This window comes from Schizophyllum commune, assembly GCF_000143185.2.
Source record: "Schizophyllum commune H4-8 unplaced genomic scaffold SCHCOscaffold_10, whole genome shotgun sequence".
Classification (NCBI taxonomy): domain Eukaryota; kingdom Fungi; phylum Basidiomycota; class Agaricomycetes; order Agaricales; family Schizophyllaceae; genus Schizophyllum; species Schizophyllum commune.
The window spans coordinates 475,761-490,584 of NW_026089547.1; the positions used below are offsets into that span (position 1 = coordinate 475,761).

General features: G+C 57.0%; 5 protein-coding genes across 5 annotated transcripts; all 5 read left to right on the plus strand.

The window, feature by feature from the left end:
* The first annotated feature begins 303 nt into the window (after window positions 1-303).
* SCHCODRAFT_02550918 (general substrate transporter) lies at window positions 304-3,061 on the plus strand. Its single transcript, XM_003029020.2, has 9 exons — window positions 304-688; window positions 744-770; window positions 824-866; window positions 920-954; window positions 1,006-1,733; window positions 1,790-2,019; window positions 2,070-2,200; window positions 2,251-2,562; window positions 2,613-3,061. The coding sequence occupies exons 1-9, from the start codon at window positions 677-679 to the stop codon at window positions 2,658-2,660; spliced, it is 1,566 nt and encodes a 521-aa protein (XP_003029066.1). The 5' UTR covers window positions 304-676; the 3' UTR covers window positions 2,661-3,061.
* Window positions 3,062-3,446: 385 nt separating this feature from the next.
* Window positions 3,447-4,564, plus strand: SCHCODRAFT_02636306 (uncharacterized protein). The gene is made up of 4 exons (XM_003029019.2): window positions 3,447-3,513; window positions 3,571-3,855; window positions 3,958-4,101; window positions 4,167-4,564. Exons 1-4 carry the CDS (start codon window positions 3,463-3,465, stop codon window positions 4,245-4,247), a joined length of 561 nt encoding a protein of 186 aa, XP_003029065.1. The 5' UTR covers window positions 3,447-3,462; the 3' UTR covers window positions 4,248-4,564.
* Window positions 4,565-4,643: 79 nt separating this feature from the next.
* SCHCODRAFT_02636310 (uncharacterized protein) lies at window positions 4,644-6,484 on the plus strand. Its single transcript, XM_050345909.1, has 2 exons — window positions 4,644-5,655; window positions 5,708-6,484. The coding sequence occupies exons 1-2, from the start codon at window positions 4,907-4,909 to the stop codon at window positions 5,724-5,726; spliced, it is 768 nt and encodes a 255-aa protein (XP_050198423.1). The 5' UTR covers window positions 4,644-4,906; the 3' UTR covers window positions 5,727-6,484.
* A 463-nt stretch (window positions 6,485-6,947) lies between these two features.
* On the plus strand, window positions 6,948-9,879 carry SCHCODRAFT_02636319 (UPF0187-domain-containing protein). Its single transcript, XM_050345910.1, has 10 exons — window positions 6,948-7,260; window positions 7,311-7,431; window positions 7,484-7,547; window positions 7,595-7,693; window positions 7,743-8,473; window positions 8,531-8,541; window positions 8,593-8,743; window positions 8,801-8,917; window positions 8,968-9,002; window positions 9,058-9,879. The coding sequence occupies exons 1-10, from the start codon at window positions 7,149-7,151 to the stop codon at window positions 9,435-9,437; spliced, it is 1,821 nt and encodes a 606-aa protein (XP_050198424.1). The 5' UTR covers window positions 6,948-7,148; the 3' UTR covers window positions 9,438-9,879.
* Window positions 9,880-13,018: 3,139 nt separating this feature from the next.
* On the plus strand, window positions 13,019-14,487 carry SCHCODRAFT_02550927 (protein serine/threonine phosphatase 2C; the record flags this gene model as incomplete). Its single annotated transcript, XM_050343674.1, has 4 exons — window positions 13,019-13,160; window positions 13,224-13,607; window positions 13,670-13,831; window positions 13,888-14,487. The coding sequence occupies 4 exons, from the start codon at window positions 13,019-13,021 to the stop codon at window positions 14,379-14,381; spliced, it is 1,182 nt and encodes a 393-aa protein (XP_050198425.1). The 3' UTR covers window positions 14,382-14,487.
* Between the last annotated feature and the right edge of the window lie 337 nt (window positions 14,488-14,824).

Below are 14,824 nucleotides of genomic sequence, written 5' to 3' on the forward strand. Positions count from 1 at the left end.
ATTGGACGATGAGGGGGCGATAGACGCACGGAAAACCGGGAGCGAGTGGCGGATGGGGCAAAAGGGTCGCCTTTTCAGGAAGTCGGACATCCTCACGTGGGAATTCAACTTGTGTTTTTTTCCGTCCGCGCGTGGGTTCGCTGTGATGGACATGTTCTCGTCTCGAACGGTCAAGTCGGCCGCTGGAATTTGATGCCAGGGCATCTCATGTGTGCACGATTTGAGGTGCCTGTGAACATGCCCGATGACTCGCTTTTTGGCGAGTCTTCCCCGTCTTCGCGAAGGACCCCCCACAAAGAAGGCCTCGCGTTCGACGATTCAGTTCCCCACTCTCTCCAGTGCGCACCTCTTCCCCTTGTTCTTCTCCCCAGAAAATACTCCTCTTCATGTTTTCAAACCTCGCTCGACCTACTCACGATTCGTGTAGCAACGGTGCCCGCACCAGGTCCGCACCAGAGGCCAGCAGACGCCCAGGCGCGTGACTGATGGGACGCTACCCCAGATCACTCCAGATTCACTCCCCGTTCATGGTTTGGGCCCCGCATGTGCCGTGGGGTCACCTGGCCCCCGAGCGCGACAGCGGCCATATAAGAGCAACTTGATGGGAGGCCGCCCTCTGTGGTCCTTCCCGCGCTAGCCTCTCTATCAAGCAAGTAGCAGTGCCAAGACCGCAACCATGGCCAAAGGGGTGAGCCATTTTTCACCGTCTCGAGATATGAAGGGGATCACTGACGAGGCTACAGTACAATGCGCGGTTCGCCTCCAACCCAGTACGCTATCGCCGCCGTCAAAAAATTGTGAGGGTATACTGATAGCGTGCTAGTATGTCGTCGGGTCCTTCGCATGTATCGGTGGTGGTCTCTTCGGTACGTCGTCGCTCACATACTCCCTCGACGCGCGCTAACATGCCTGCAACCAGGTCTGGACATCTCGTCTATGTCCGGAGTCTTGAACGTGAGTAGCGACTTTTTTCCACCTCCCCCCTCAGTTCTGAACATCGTATAGAATGACCACTACCTCAATCAATATCACCACCCCACATCCGACGCACAAGGCGCCATCACCGCGTCTATGCCCGCCGGTTCCTTCGTCGGTGCCCTCATCGTCTCCCAACTCGCGGATCGCATTGGGCGCAAGAATGCCGTTATCCTCTCCGGCATCATCTGGGTCATCGGCGCCATCCTCCAATGCGCGTCCGTCAACCGGGGCATGCTCGTCGTCGGCCGCATCATCGCCGGGCTCTCGGTCGGCATCGCGTCGACCGTCGTACCCATCTACCAGGCCGAGGTCACCGCGCCCGCCATCCGCGGTCGCCTCGTCTCGCTCCAGCAGTGGTCCATCACCTGGGGCATCCTCATTCAGTACTTCATCCAGTTCGGCTGCTCGTACATCAACGGCGTCGCGTCCTTCCGCATCCCCTGGGGCCTGCAGATGATACCCGGCATCATCCTCTCGCTCGGCATGACCTACTTCCCCGAGTCCCCGCGTTGGCTGCTCGACCACGGACACGATGATAAGGCGCTCGAGGTTCTCGCGGACCTGCACGGCGGCGGGGATCCCAAGAATGAGCTCGTCGTCCTCGAGTTCGAGGAGATCAAGCAGCAGGTCATCTTCGAGCGCACCGAGGGTGCCAAGTCCTACCTCGACCTCATCAAGCCCGGTATGCCTCGCCGCGTCGGCCTCGGTATGGCGCTCCAGATGTGGTCGCAGCTGTCGGGCATGAACGTCATGATGTGCGTGCTAGATCGACAGTTTGGCAGGTGGGCTGTCCGCTAACGCCGCGCTGCAGGTACTACATCATCTACGTCTTCGAGGGCGCTGGTCTCACCGGTCGCCGCGCGAACCTGATCGCCGACTCGGTGCAATATGTCCTCAACGTCGTCTTCACCATCCCCGCCATCATCTACATCGACCGCTGGGGCCGCCGCCCGATGTTAGTCGCCGGCACCTTCTTCATGTCGCTCTTCCTCTTCCTCGTCGGCGGTCTCCAGGGTGGATATGGTGGCTGGGCGGATCTTGGTGAGTAATTATCCTTCAGCGAGCCGATCTCTTGCTGACTCCTCACGCAGATGGCGAGCGGACATGGATTATCCAGGGCAACGACTCCGTGCGAAACGCCGTTATTGTCATGTCCTACTTCTTTGTCTGCTCCTTCGCTATCACCATGGGTCCCGTCTCCTGGACATACCCCGCCGAGCTCGTACGCACGCCCTCTGTCTTACGCAACTTCCCTGCCTAACGCACTCCCAGTTCCCTCTCAAGGTCCGCGGCAAGGCCGTCTCCCTCTCCACGGCGACCAACTGGCTCTTCAACTTCGCCCTCGCGTACGCCGTGCCGCCCGGCTTCAAGAACATCGCGTACAAGACGTACTTCATCTTCGCGACTTTCAACGCCGCCGCGTGCATCCACATTTTCTTCATGTACCCGGAGACCGTCGGCCGCTCGCTCGAGGAGGTCGAGGAGATCTTCGAGCAGGGCCATGTCTTCAGCGCGTGGAAGATCCACCGTGGCGTTGGGAAGAAGACCGTGCACGAGGTCGTGCAGAAGTCGCAGGCGCTCGAGGTCAGTAGATATCTTCGTTTCTTGTCCGACATCATACTGACTCATCCTAGGCTCAACTCGAGCATCGCGAGTCCGCCAGCGACAACGAGAAGGCATAAACGCCTCGTCCTCTCGTCGCTCGTACTTCTTCCCGCCCCATGCCAGGCCACATACGGCTTTGTTTACCCTCATCTACGACCCCGATATCCCCTCCTACTATTCCCACCGCCTCGGACAAATTCCTTCGCGACCGGGGTGCTATATTAGTAGCCTACTTACCCGTCGTTCCTTTGACGAGTCTCTGCTCGCACGTGTCTGTCGTATGAGCATGCGTCTGTCTTACGAGTTCCTTGCCTGCTTTCTCCTTCTGTAGTGTACTTTGTACCGTTACGATGGGTGTTTGGTGTTCACGAGGGAAAGTATTTAATGGCTAATTGCTATCATGATGCTGTGGCCGTCAATTGCTGGAAGGAGGAGTGAGAAGTGAAGAGCAGAAAAAGTATGAGCGCAAGCAAGACATAATAATGGCGCTATGATGCGTGTTGTGTACGCGCTCCGCCGATATGACCATATCGGGTAAGTGTTTTGTTGACCACGCGAGTTCGGCAAATGGCGAAGAGTATGTTCACGGAAACATTGGCCGCTATCCGCTGCCTATTTCGAGGGCGCAGAGGATGCAGAATACTTCGACGCGCGTTCAATTCGTGCTCAAATGGCGCATAAGGTTGGCACAAGACCCAAGGATCTTGATCTGGGCGGCAGACGACACGCTGATGCAGGGCGCTGGCGTCGGGCGCTGCGATGAGCGCTGAGGCACGACGTCGCCCTTATATAGTCACGATGTCGGCGGCCCCTTCTTGAACACTCCCTCTTCCTCAAACGTACCCATCTCCTCTACTGCGCCGCGTCCACACACATACCATGGCTGACGAATTTCCCGATACCGTGAACGTATCTGAAGGCATTGTCTGCGTGCGCATTCCCTACATCCTTAACTATACTCTTCAAACTGATCACCTCTTCCCCCAGGCCTTCGTCGATACTGGTGCCCCCGGCACCGATCCCTTACAGCCGGCTCACAAGCGCGTCCTACGCGTTGCGCCGACGGCCAAATTCGTCGTTCCCCCGCATTGGCATGCAAGGCATACCGAATACATCAACGTGGTGGAAGGGAAAATGAAGGTGACGGTGGATGGTGTGACGACAGAAAGGACATCGAGCGATGGACCTGCAAAGATCCCGCCGGGGTCGGTGCATGCGCTGGAGAGCGTTCAGGGGGAGGTGTGCGTGGTGGAAGAGTGGGTTGATCCTGGGGTGAGTCGTAGTTCATCGGAGGGGAGAAGAAGAAGAGAGGATGCAGGATAGGGAAGGGCGACGGGCAGGATTGAAGCGTATGCTGACGGTCCATCTTCACAGCCGAAGGAGTACGAGCTGGTCTTCCGCAACCTGTTCTCAGAGCCGAAGTTGGAGGACCACAGCATGCTGACGCTCATGAACATCTTCTGGTATAGCGAGAGCTTCCCGGGTACGCCTGGCCACATCCGGCCGCTGGAGAAGGGGGTGAGTACAGAGTTCGATCTCGCGAAGCGGAGGACACACCTGGACTGATCTCTCCCCTCCCGCAGTTGACCTTTATCCTCGGACGAGTCCTAGCGCCATTGCTAGGGTATGAGAGGAAGTACAAGTCGCTCAAGAAGGAGGAGTGAGATGATATGTTTTGGGGAAGAGGGACTACGGAGAACGGTGTACGTCGCGATTACGGGCGCAGCCGCCGACTGGACCCGCTGGAGCATCGAGAATTGACGAAGTCGGTCTCCGCTGGTCTTCGTCGGCTAGCAGGGAGCGTTCGTTGCGTAAGAGTCCAGGGATGGAGTGGGGTGCGCAACCTTCTTGCGGCCCTCGACTAGTGGAGGACGAGGACTTCGCGATCGTATTCAGTCTCGGTCAGCACGTATATCCTTCGGATACTGCATTGTCGACACGCATGTAGCAGTAACCACCCACATATCTCATTCGAGATGGAGGCGAGAGTGAAGCGCCGACGAGAGTCGAGAACAACGAGCTCCGATCAAAGGATTGCCACGGCGACCGCGATCCGTTCTCCAACTTGTCTTCACCCTTCATCATCACCGTTCACATTCCACGAGAGCCTTCGCCAGCGCACGCCCCGCAGGCGCGGCTATTATATACTTCAGCCTCTTCCTCTGGAGAATCCCTCGAGCTTCCCCGAACTTGTTCTATCGCCATTATCAGCCGCCGGATCGGTTCTGGACGGCTCCCTACAACTTGGCCCCACAAGCTCCCTCTGAGCCCTTCTATCCGCGCTTCCCGTCCTTAAAGAACGTCTTACACAATCCCCACCACGATGCACCGTCGTCCTAACCCCATGTCCTACGCCAACCGCCAGTCCACGGCCCTCCGCGCGTCCGTCTACGATGCGTTCGCGGAGCTCGGTGGTCTCGACTCGAACAGCAAGGTCGCCCAGTGGATGTTCTCCAATCCAGGCGAAGCGGTCGCCGAGGAGGACGAAGAGAGCGAGAGCGATGCGAACGGGACGCTGCGCCGCCGCCACAACCAGCACCCCTCCCGCGTCGTCTCCTTCCCCGACGGCGTGGCGAACGGCAGCGGCAGCAGCTCGCGGCCCATGACCGCCCCCGAGCCCTCGTCCTCGTCTTCGGGCGCGGCGTCCCCCACCTCGCGCGGCCTGCGCAGCTTCCTCTCCATCCGCTTCCTCACGCGGCGCAAGACGCGCAAGCAGCCCGGGCTCGCGCGCAGCCGGTCCGCGGCCGCCCCGCGCTCGCGCGACGACCACGACCTGCCGAGCGGCACGCCGAGGCGCGCGGCGATGGGCGAGCGGTCCAAGTCGGCGGTCGACGTGCGTGCGGCGTCGCCCAGTGCGATGTCGAGCCGGGGGCCGAGCACGGACGACGAGCGGGTGCCGCGGCTGGTGCAGGATAAGAGCCGGGACTCGTCAGAGGACTCGGTACTGGCGACGCCGATGTCCCCGCTACGACACGTACGCAATGACACACTGGCGTCGTGGGATGCGGTCAATCGATACTCGGTGACGCTGGAGGATATGCAGAAGCGGAACCCGTTTTTGCACGGCTCGAGGTGCGTAGATTCGTGCTTGCATTGTCGTATCCAAACTGACGATGTCCAACAGGCTGGCAGAAATGCTATAGTCGTCTTTCCTGCTCGGAACTTCACACTCGCCGTGCTCCCCGTCCATCCCTCTTGACGTGCACTGTGATCGATTCGTCGCCACGTATCCTTTTCGGCACCCATTTGCACCTCGCATCATCGACTGCACATTGGAACGCCGGCGCCCTCGATGGCTTGTTTCAGCGGCATACCAAGTTCATCGTCCAAATACCAAAGCAACTCATGAACCCTAACGATCTTTCCTGTGCTATTGGATTTCCTCCTCTCCTCCTCTAGACCATTTTCTATCCTTATCAATTCGTTCTCCTACTTCCTTTGTTCATGCTCCCCTTTGTTCTGGCATTCGGTCTGCTGGTTCTGGATCTCAGGGAACTTTGCTCGTATGGAATTCCTCTTCTTTTTCTCCTCGTATCTTCTTTGTTCCTCGTAACATACCATACATTCCTTGCTTATGCCAATGGGGTCGGGACTCTGGCTGGTTTACTGCGCTTGCGTCGTCATATGCGCCTCTTCTGCTACTAGACAATTATTGCTAAGTATATATTGCTGTGCGCCTTCTTGGATCCCTTTCCATCCATGTACCACCCTCCTTCTGGTGCTCCTTTGGTACCACTTCTTGGTATCCCTCTAGTACTGTACTATCGCCTGGTACCGGATACGTAGGCCTTGTAGGCGGGCGCAGCCCATGTAGAATGAGACGTGTTACAACTCGTGGTGACTGATACCTGGCGAGTCTGGGTCCGCTTAGAAAGCTCCTGGAGATGGTGGCAATGCTTCATCGCGGGTATCGACCAAGGCTGACGGTTGCGTTCATCTGCAACTGATTGGCTAGCAGACGAGGCGAGGCGAGGCAGGGGAAGGAGAGTGACAAGTCACAGTTCATTTCGGGCGTCGTCACATCAACGGCCGGCTGTTCCTGACCGTCACCGTCGACAATGGCCCTCTCCTCCCCCCCCCCCGCACCCACTCTGCTCCCTTTCCGTTCCCCGCGATGAAGCATCCACCATTTCTCCTTGCTATTGCTCCAGACAATAAAATCCCCTTGTCCTCGAAAAGCATCCGCCTCTCGCTCGGAAGGCCATCACCTCACTTCGGCCTGGGATCACCTGGTCCGGCCCTCCGCGCGCTACGGGCCTGAAGCAGGGGGCATAGCCGTGCAAGGGCCGCAAGGCAAATAAATGCTCGGCGTGACGCTCGACGGCCTCGTGTGCCGGTCAGAAGTTTTCCTTGTATAAGACGGTCCGCGCTTCTCTCCGTCTGCCAGCACGCTCGTATCGCTCTCGACGTTCCCACTCCACCGCGTCCCTCGCTGCACACAGTCACTCGTTCGCTACACACGGTCACTAATCCAAGCAGCTTCACGCAATTCGAGCAGGCGGAAACAGATCCTCAAGACAAGCGCTACAGAATCCGGTATACGTCCAGAAGATCACTAAGCGACTATGGTGGCGGCAAATCCACTGTTTCGCGGACGGTGGACGCTCAAGCGGTTCAATGCAACTGTTATCAACGATATCTGGCCAGAAGTATTCTTCTTCACCCTCGTGGCTACTAGTACGTCCCACCTTCCGTGCTCAGACCGTATAGCTAAAGCGATCGGGTAGTGGTCACCTGCGTCTCGAAGTTCACGACGAAAGATCTAGGCGTGAACAACTCGCTGCTCACCGTTCTCGGTACGGTGTTGGGTCTGGTCATCTCGTTCAGGACCTCAACTGCGTATGAGAGGTATGTGGACCGTTGGAGGGGAAGGGTAAGGTGACTGACGCTCGGGGTAAAGATACCAGGATGGCCGGAAGATGTGGACGAACATCACAATTGCATCGCGGAATGTCGCTCAGATGGTGCGTGTGCCCGCCATATGCAAAGCATCGTGGATGACGCTTCATAGATCTGGATTCATGTATCCAACGATCGCCCACCCAAGGATGGCCAGCCCGGACAGAGCGTCCTCAAGAGCATCATCGAGAAGAAGAGCATGATTAATCTCGTGCGTGTGCCATCTGCCCCTCACGTATACCCTCTCTTACCCTCGGCAGGTCCAAGCCTTCTCCGTCGCTGTCAAGCACCAGCTCCGCGGCGAGCCCGGCATCTACTACCAGGACCTCTACCCCCTCCTCTGTTTCCTCCCCCGCTACGCCTCGACCTCGCACACCTCCGACGATCTCAACCCGCTCTGGTGGGCCTCCGAGGAGGACGCGCACCCGATGGACCACGCGCACGCGGCCATGGGCCTCAATCACCATAATAGCACGGCGAACCCGCGCGCGGCGGGCGACAACCCGCACATGCCCGCGCTGCAGCACACGTCCTCGCTCCCGAACGCAGCGCCGAAGCATGATGCGATGAGCCGGAGCACGGTGGTGGGGGGCGGGACGGATGATGGAAGGTCGGAGAAGAGCTGGTTCAAGAGCCTGGGGAGTCGGGGGACGAGTGCGCTTGGGCATAATGCGAATACGCTGACGAGGGATGCGAGTACGGCGCATCGTCCGCTGCATCGTAAGCGGCGCTCGATGTTCGATCCCGAGAAGGCGTTGCCCGATGTGCAGCCGCACCGGCCGTTGCGCCCGGCAAGGAGCCCGCCCAACCCGTCCTTCTACGACTATTTGCCGGTGTTCAGGTTGTTCCGCTACTGCTACAAGATACTTGTGGGCAAGCGCAAGGAGGTGCAGCAGCAGCCAATCGGAGGCAGGAACATCTTTGGCAAGAAGGTCAACCCCGAGCAGGTCGACTCGAATGTACCGTTCGAGGTGTGCTTATATCTTTCTGCGTAAGTGTTTAAATTACGCTCCTGGTCCTGGGTTGACTAAAGCTTGCTCTCCGCCAGATACTCGGCTTGTATGTCTTTTCTAGGCGATATCATTGGGTAATCGCTGACGGTGTCATGAGTCTTGATGCGCAAGGGCCTTCTGCAACCCGCCATTGCGTCCGCCCTCGCCAACGCGCTGGGCATGCTTCAGGACACGGTCACCAATCTCGAGCGTATCCGTAGCACGCCCCTGCCTTTCGCGTACCAGGCTCATCTTCGCATGTCGCTATGGTGCGCATTACCCGGACATATTCTCGTAGTCTATTGCTAATCTTCGTTGCTCGCCAGGCTCTACCTCCTCTTCCTTCCCTTCCAGGTCTACCCTCTCATGGATTGGATTACGATCCCCGGAACCGCCTTCGCTTCATTCCTTCTCCTTGGCTTCCTTGAAATTGGGCAGGAGATGTGCGTTTCTCAGCTCCTGATATGCGTCCGCTCTCTGACCATCCATCCAGTGAGAACCCTTTCAACTACGACGAGAACGATCTTGGTATGCTACCTTTCTCCTCGTCCTACCATCGTCACCGAACTCACCTCCCCCGCAGACCTCGACGGCTTCTGCCTCTCCATCCAGCGCGAGCTGCACGAGATTACCGCCCACACTGCGCCTGAGCCCTCCGAGTTCGTCTTCAGCATGTGGAACCAGCCCTTCGCGCCCGCCGACCGGCGCACCGCGTACGATCTCGTCGGCCCCGCGCGCGCGGACGGGGCGGAGGAAGAGAAGGAGTATGTCTTCCCGCCGCCGAGGGAGTATGGCGGCTTCGCGGCGAATGGGAGGGGCTCGATGGAGCAGGGTTACCGGGCGTCTGCGGAGCATGCGATGGAGGGCGCGCAGGTGCATGGCGCAGAACCTGGGATGCCGAGTGTGAGGCGGGCGCTCTTGAAGGGGTGGAGGGATGTGGATCTGTTGACGAGGGATTGGTGAGCGGATTGAGCCCGTTCAGCTGGCTGATCTGTCTTCGCCTCGTCGCGGCCATCATACGCGGGGCGACATCCCCCGCCCGTTACCCCCAAAAGCTAGCGCCGTTCTCATCGTCGGCTGGTCCTGCCGTGGACGGCGCTCCTTGCTATTTTGCTGTCGATATTGGTATGCTCTGTGCTCTCTCGTTACTCATTGTGAACATTCGGTCGGAGACGACCTCATACCTCATAGCGGACATCCATATCTTGGCTGATAATAACCTCATAGCAAACTACAATAACCTCATAGCGGACTACCAGTGCTTATGCTCTCATATGTTCTTATGTATCTATTTACTGGACGTCTGACGCTGTGCGTCCGTCCTGGCGCTCTTTGGGTTTAGGTTATTTAGTTGAATATAGGCAGTATAATGGGAGGAATATTAGCTCAACTGCTACTACTGCAATACTTGGAGAAGATAATGTCGGAGAGCGAAAGAACAGCTACCAGACAACGAAGCACGGTCGCTCTTGTTGCGCTATATTTGTACTTGTGGGTGCGCTGGTTGCCGCATTTGGCGACACGAGGCGCAATCGCCTGACTGTATACGAGGTTGAACCGCAACCATGACCACAGTAGTCGAATCCAGAGCGAAGCCTGATAGATCCGCCCTCAGTAAACTCTACGATGGAAAGAGTGTACGCGGTGTCACTGCGATTGACCGAATAGGCCTGCAGATCCATCACGCATCGCTCGTTGGCCTGAAAGCTGCTAATGAAGATAGAATTGCTGTGCAGGAGTGCGATCTCGGTGTCCTGATCGCTATCTTTGACGGTGCGTGCACGAAGGTCTGCCTTTTTTGTACCTAGACTAATCACTATACAGGTCATTACACGGACGAACTGTCCGACTACGCAGCGAAAGTGCTCCCCCAGCAGCTTTGCGAGCGCATTGCACGCAACGTCTCGAGCGGCGATGGACTTTCTGCTGCGGTCCAAGAGGCACTCTCCAAGGGCATACAAGATTTTGACACGTCCCTGATTGATGAGGTCTACAACCTCTTCCCCGAGGGCCGTCAGACCGATTGGGATGACGCGTTCTGGGACGATCCGTACTGGATCCTTGATACTCTCGGCCACTCAAAAGAGAATGAGAAGTTCCGCAGGGCCAGGCGTGCCGTTGTTGGCTCAACGGCCCTGATTGCCTTCATCGACCAAGCGAAGGAGAATATTTGGGTCGCATCGTTGGGCGACTCGGAGGCCGGTACGTACATTGTCTCGAGGATGTTCAAGCACTGATGACTATCGTGTAGTTCTGGGTCGCGTTGTAGATGGTACTGTCAGCGGTATTGCCCTCAATGACCTGCATAACGTCAAGAACCCGCAAGAAGTCGCACGCTTGCAGGCCGAGCATCGTGGCGAACCGCCTGTCATCTATGACGGACGCACGATGCGCCAGCTAGGGCTTACGAGGGGTGCGTGCATGCAGTCCCTTATAACGTATCGTCGTACTGATACATTTTCATCAGCGCTCGGCGACTATCAGATGAAAACCGACTACAAGTTCGCATTCAAATTTCTGATGTATCTGTACCCATCGCCTATCATTGACCAGCAATTCGAGTTCTGGAAGGAGAGAGGACTCGAGCACTATCATCCGCCTTACATCTCCAACGTGCCCACGGTTCAGCACCGTTCCCTTTTACCTGGCGATCGCCTTGTCCTCGCCTCTGACGGCCTTCGTAACGCTTTGACGAGCCGAGGCGTGGAAGACGACAAAGTGCCGTCTTCAATCATCGCGCTTGCCGCTTCCGGCGCCTTTGAAGTCGCTGCCTCGTTGCAGACCCTCTCAGACCGCCTTGGTCACGAGCTCCTCCCTTCAAGATCCAGTAGCAATGTGGCGGACCTTGTCATACGGAACGCCCTTTTCGGCACGAATGAAGGCAAGATCGCGGAAGAGCTGGCTCTGGTTGACGGCAATCCAGAACATCGTTACCGGGATGACATCTCCATCGTCGTTGTCGATCGCAACGTCAGCCCGATTTCCGCTCAAACGACGAAGAATTCTGCGCATGCCCTAACAACGACGTCTCTGCCCTCGCAGCCATCTAGATTACCGAGCTCGGTCGACTCCGAGGCCACCTACGCTTCGTTGGCTACTCGCGGGATTACAGCTGTAGGCGCAATGAGCATCGATGTCCACTACTCGTCTCTTCGCGGCGTGAAGCCGGCGAACGAGGACAGGATCGCGATTCAAGAGTGCGACCTTGGAGTCTTGATTGCTATCTTCGACGGTATGTAAAGGACGCTCAGTAGGCGCTGCCAGCCTCATTCACGCTTCATGCAGGGCATCTATCCGACGAACTTTCTGATTACGCCGCCAAGATCCTTCCCCAGCAGCTCTGCGAACGTATCGCAAGCAATCTCTCGCAGAGTCCCAGTGATATATCCACTGCCGTTGAAGCTGCCCTGACGAAGGGCATTGAGGACTTCGACGCGTCGCTGATCAACGAAGTCTATAAGCTCTTTCCCGACGGCGCTGCGACCGACTGGTCAGACGAGTACTGGGAGGACCCTTTCTATGTGTACGAGCGAATCGGGCGCTCGAAGGAGGATGAGAGATTCAGGCGTGTTAGGCGTGCTGTCGTTGGGACTACTGCTCTGGTTGCGTTCGTCGACAAGGAGAGTAAGTATGCCTGGGTCGCGTCCTTGGGAGACTCGGAGGCAGGTGAGCGTTCATTGTCCTTTGCAAGTGATTACCTTTCTGACGGTTCACAGTCCTTGGTCGCGTCGACGATGAGGGAATGCATTTTGTAGCCTTGAACGAGCTGCACAACTCGGACAACCCCGCGGAGACTGCACGGCTGCAGGCCGAACATCCTAATGAGCCACCCGTCGTATATGAAGGTCGCACTCTTGACTGGCTAGCTGTTACTCGCGGTAAGCTTGCTCTGGTGATTTGATCAGCATCCACTGACTTCGTCCGTGATAGCACTGGGCGACTTCCAGGCGAAAGTTCCCTTGGACCTTGCGGTGCGCATTCTCGACTGTGCATTTCCATCCTATCTTCTCGATGAGACCGTCGACGCCTGGAAGAGCCGCGGGCACGTCAATCCACCTTACATTTCTTCTACGCCGACCATCCAGCGATACGCCCTCTTACCTGGTGACCATCTTGTCCTCGCCTCTGATGGTCTGCGCAATGCTTTGACGAGGCAGGGCGTGGTAGACAACAAAGTACAGTCTTCCATCGGTATTCTCGCTGCTGCCAACGCCCACGACGTTGGTGCTTCAGTACAGATTCTTTCGGACCAACTTGGTCACGACTTCCTTCCCGTGAAAATTGGCGAAAATATGGCGGACCTCGTCATACGCAATGCCCTATTTGGTACGAATGAGACCAAGAGGGCTGAGGAGCTTGCTCTGGCCGAGGATAATCCAGAAGATCGATACCGTGATGATATCTCTATCGTCGTACTCGCCTTTGGTGGCAGGAGGCCTTCCGATTGCGTGGGAGATCCTGCGCAGGAGACGTCACTTGTGCCAACGACCTCTCAGCCCTCGAGCGCGCCAAGTTTGGCAGACTTGGAGGCGACCTATGCTGCGATGTGTACTCGCGGAATCATCACCATAGAGGCGATGGGTCTCGAGATTCATCAGTCGTCCCTACGTGGCCTGAAGGCCGCGAGCGAGGACAGGATCTCCATATGCGAGTCCGAGTTCGGAGTCTTGATCGCGATCTTCGACGGTAAGTACTTGGCGTTCATCACAGTGTTAGTGTCTGGACTCTTACAAATTAACAACCGCTTAGGCCACTACACCGACGAACTATCTAGCTACGCTGCCAACGTCCTTCCTCAACAACTATGCGACCGCATCTCGCGCAACATCTCGTCAGGCGGCGGTGCAGATATCTCCACCGCCGTCGAAGAGGCGCTCGTCAAAGGCATCGAAGACTTCGACGCCTCGCTTCTAGACAATGTCCTGAAGCATTTCCCGCAGGGGGCAGACACCGACTGGGACGATCCACTTTGGGACGATCCGGCTGAGGTCTTCGACATCTTCGGATACTCGAGGGAAGACCCTGTGTTTGTTGCCGCTAGACGTACAATCGTCGGCTCTACGGCGCTCGTCGGATTCATCGATAGAGAGAAGAAGAACCTCTGGGTAGCGTCCTTGGGAGACTCGGAGGCGGGTAAGCCATTGACCTATATGGCCTGCATACGCCTTGTACTCAGGAGGTCTTCTTACGCGCAGTTCTCGGCCGCGTCGTCGATGACCATCTCCAATGTGAAGTCCTGAACGATTTGCACAACGTCGATAATCCGGTCGAAGTCGCCCGCCTACAAGCCGAGCACCTCAACGAGCCACCCGTTGTCTACAACGGGCGCACCATGGGAAAGTTGGCAATTACTCGAGGTGCGTCGTATGGTTCTGACGCACGAAGACACTACCTTACCCTACGTGTACGACAGCGCTTGGCGATTTCCACCTGAAGGTTGGCCTACGCCTTTCAACAAGGGTCTTGAGCTACGCGTATCCGTCTTACCTTGGCACCAATATCATCGAAGACTGGCAGAGACGTTGGAACTTTCACCCTCCTTACATCTCATCCACGCCGACTGTTCATCGTCACGCACTCTTACCTGGCGATGTCCTTCTTTTTGCTTCGGATGGTCTCCGCATGTCCTTGGAGGCTGTCCCGATCGAGGATGCGAGGACGCAGGCCATGGTCGCGCTCGCAGTTACAGGGAATCCGAGCTTAAAGCCTGTCTTGACGCGCCTCCGTGATCAGCTCGGGCACGACTTCATCCCGATAAGCCAGAGTACAAACTCTGCAGACTTTGTCATAAGGAATGCGCTTTTCGGCGCGGACTTGAACAAGATGGCAGCTGAGCTTGCGCTGACTGGGACGTCGGAGCGATATCGCGACGATATTTCCGTAGTCATTGTCGATCTACAAGGCTGAGCTATCACTTGCTTAAACGGCCTGACTGATGCTCGTGCGATGTTTGGTACCCAGTCAACGATTGTAGTCGAAGTAGTAGTATGGTATGAGTGTACATCCCCATCGCCAAGCCCTACAATCCCAACGGCTATCATACTCCCGATGGTGAGCTCCTGCCTTCACGAGAATCGACCATACGTGCAACAAATCCGGAGTTCACAGAAAGTGGAATGGAAGGACAGGAAGGTCGTGAATAGCAGAACTTGCTCCGCCGTTGTGATCGCCACCCGACCGCCTATGACGACGGCCACCGTACTGAATAGAAAATATTAGATGAGCCAAGTGTCGACCTTGGAGGGTCGTCGCTCACGTTGGCGGAGCTAGTGCAGTCGGCCTTTCCGCAATCCGCCACCTTGATAGGTGTGGCACTCCCGTTGCTCTGCCATTGGCACATAGTTACTGCA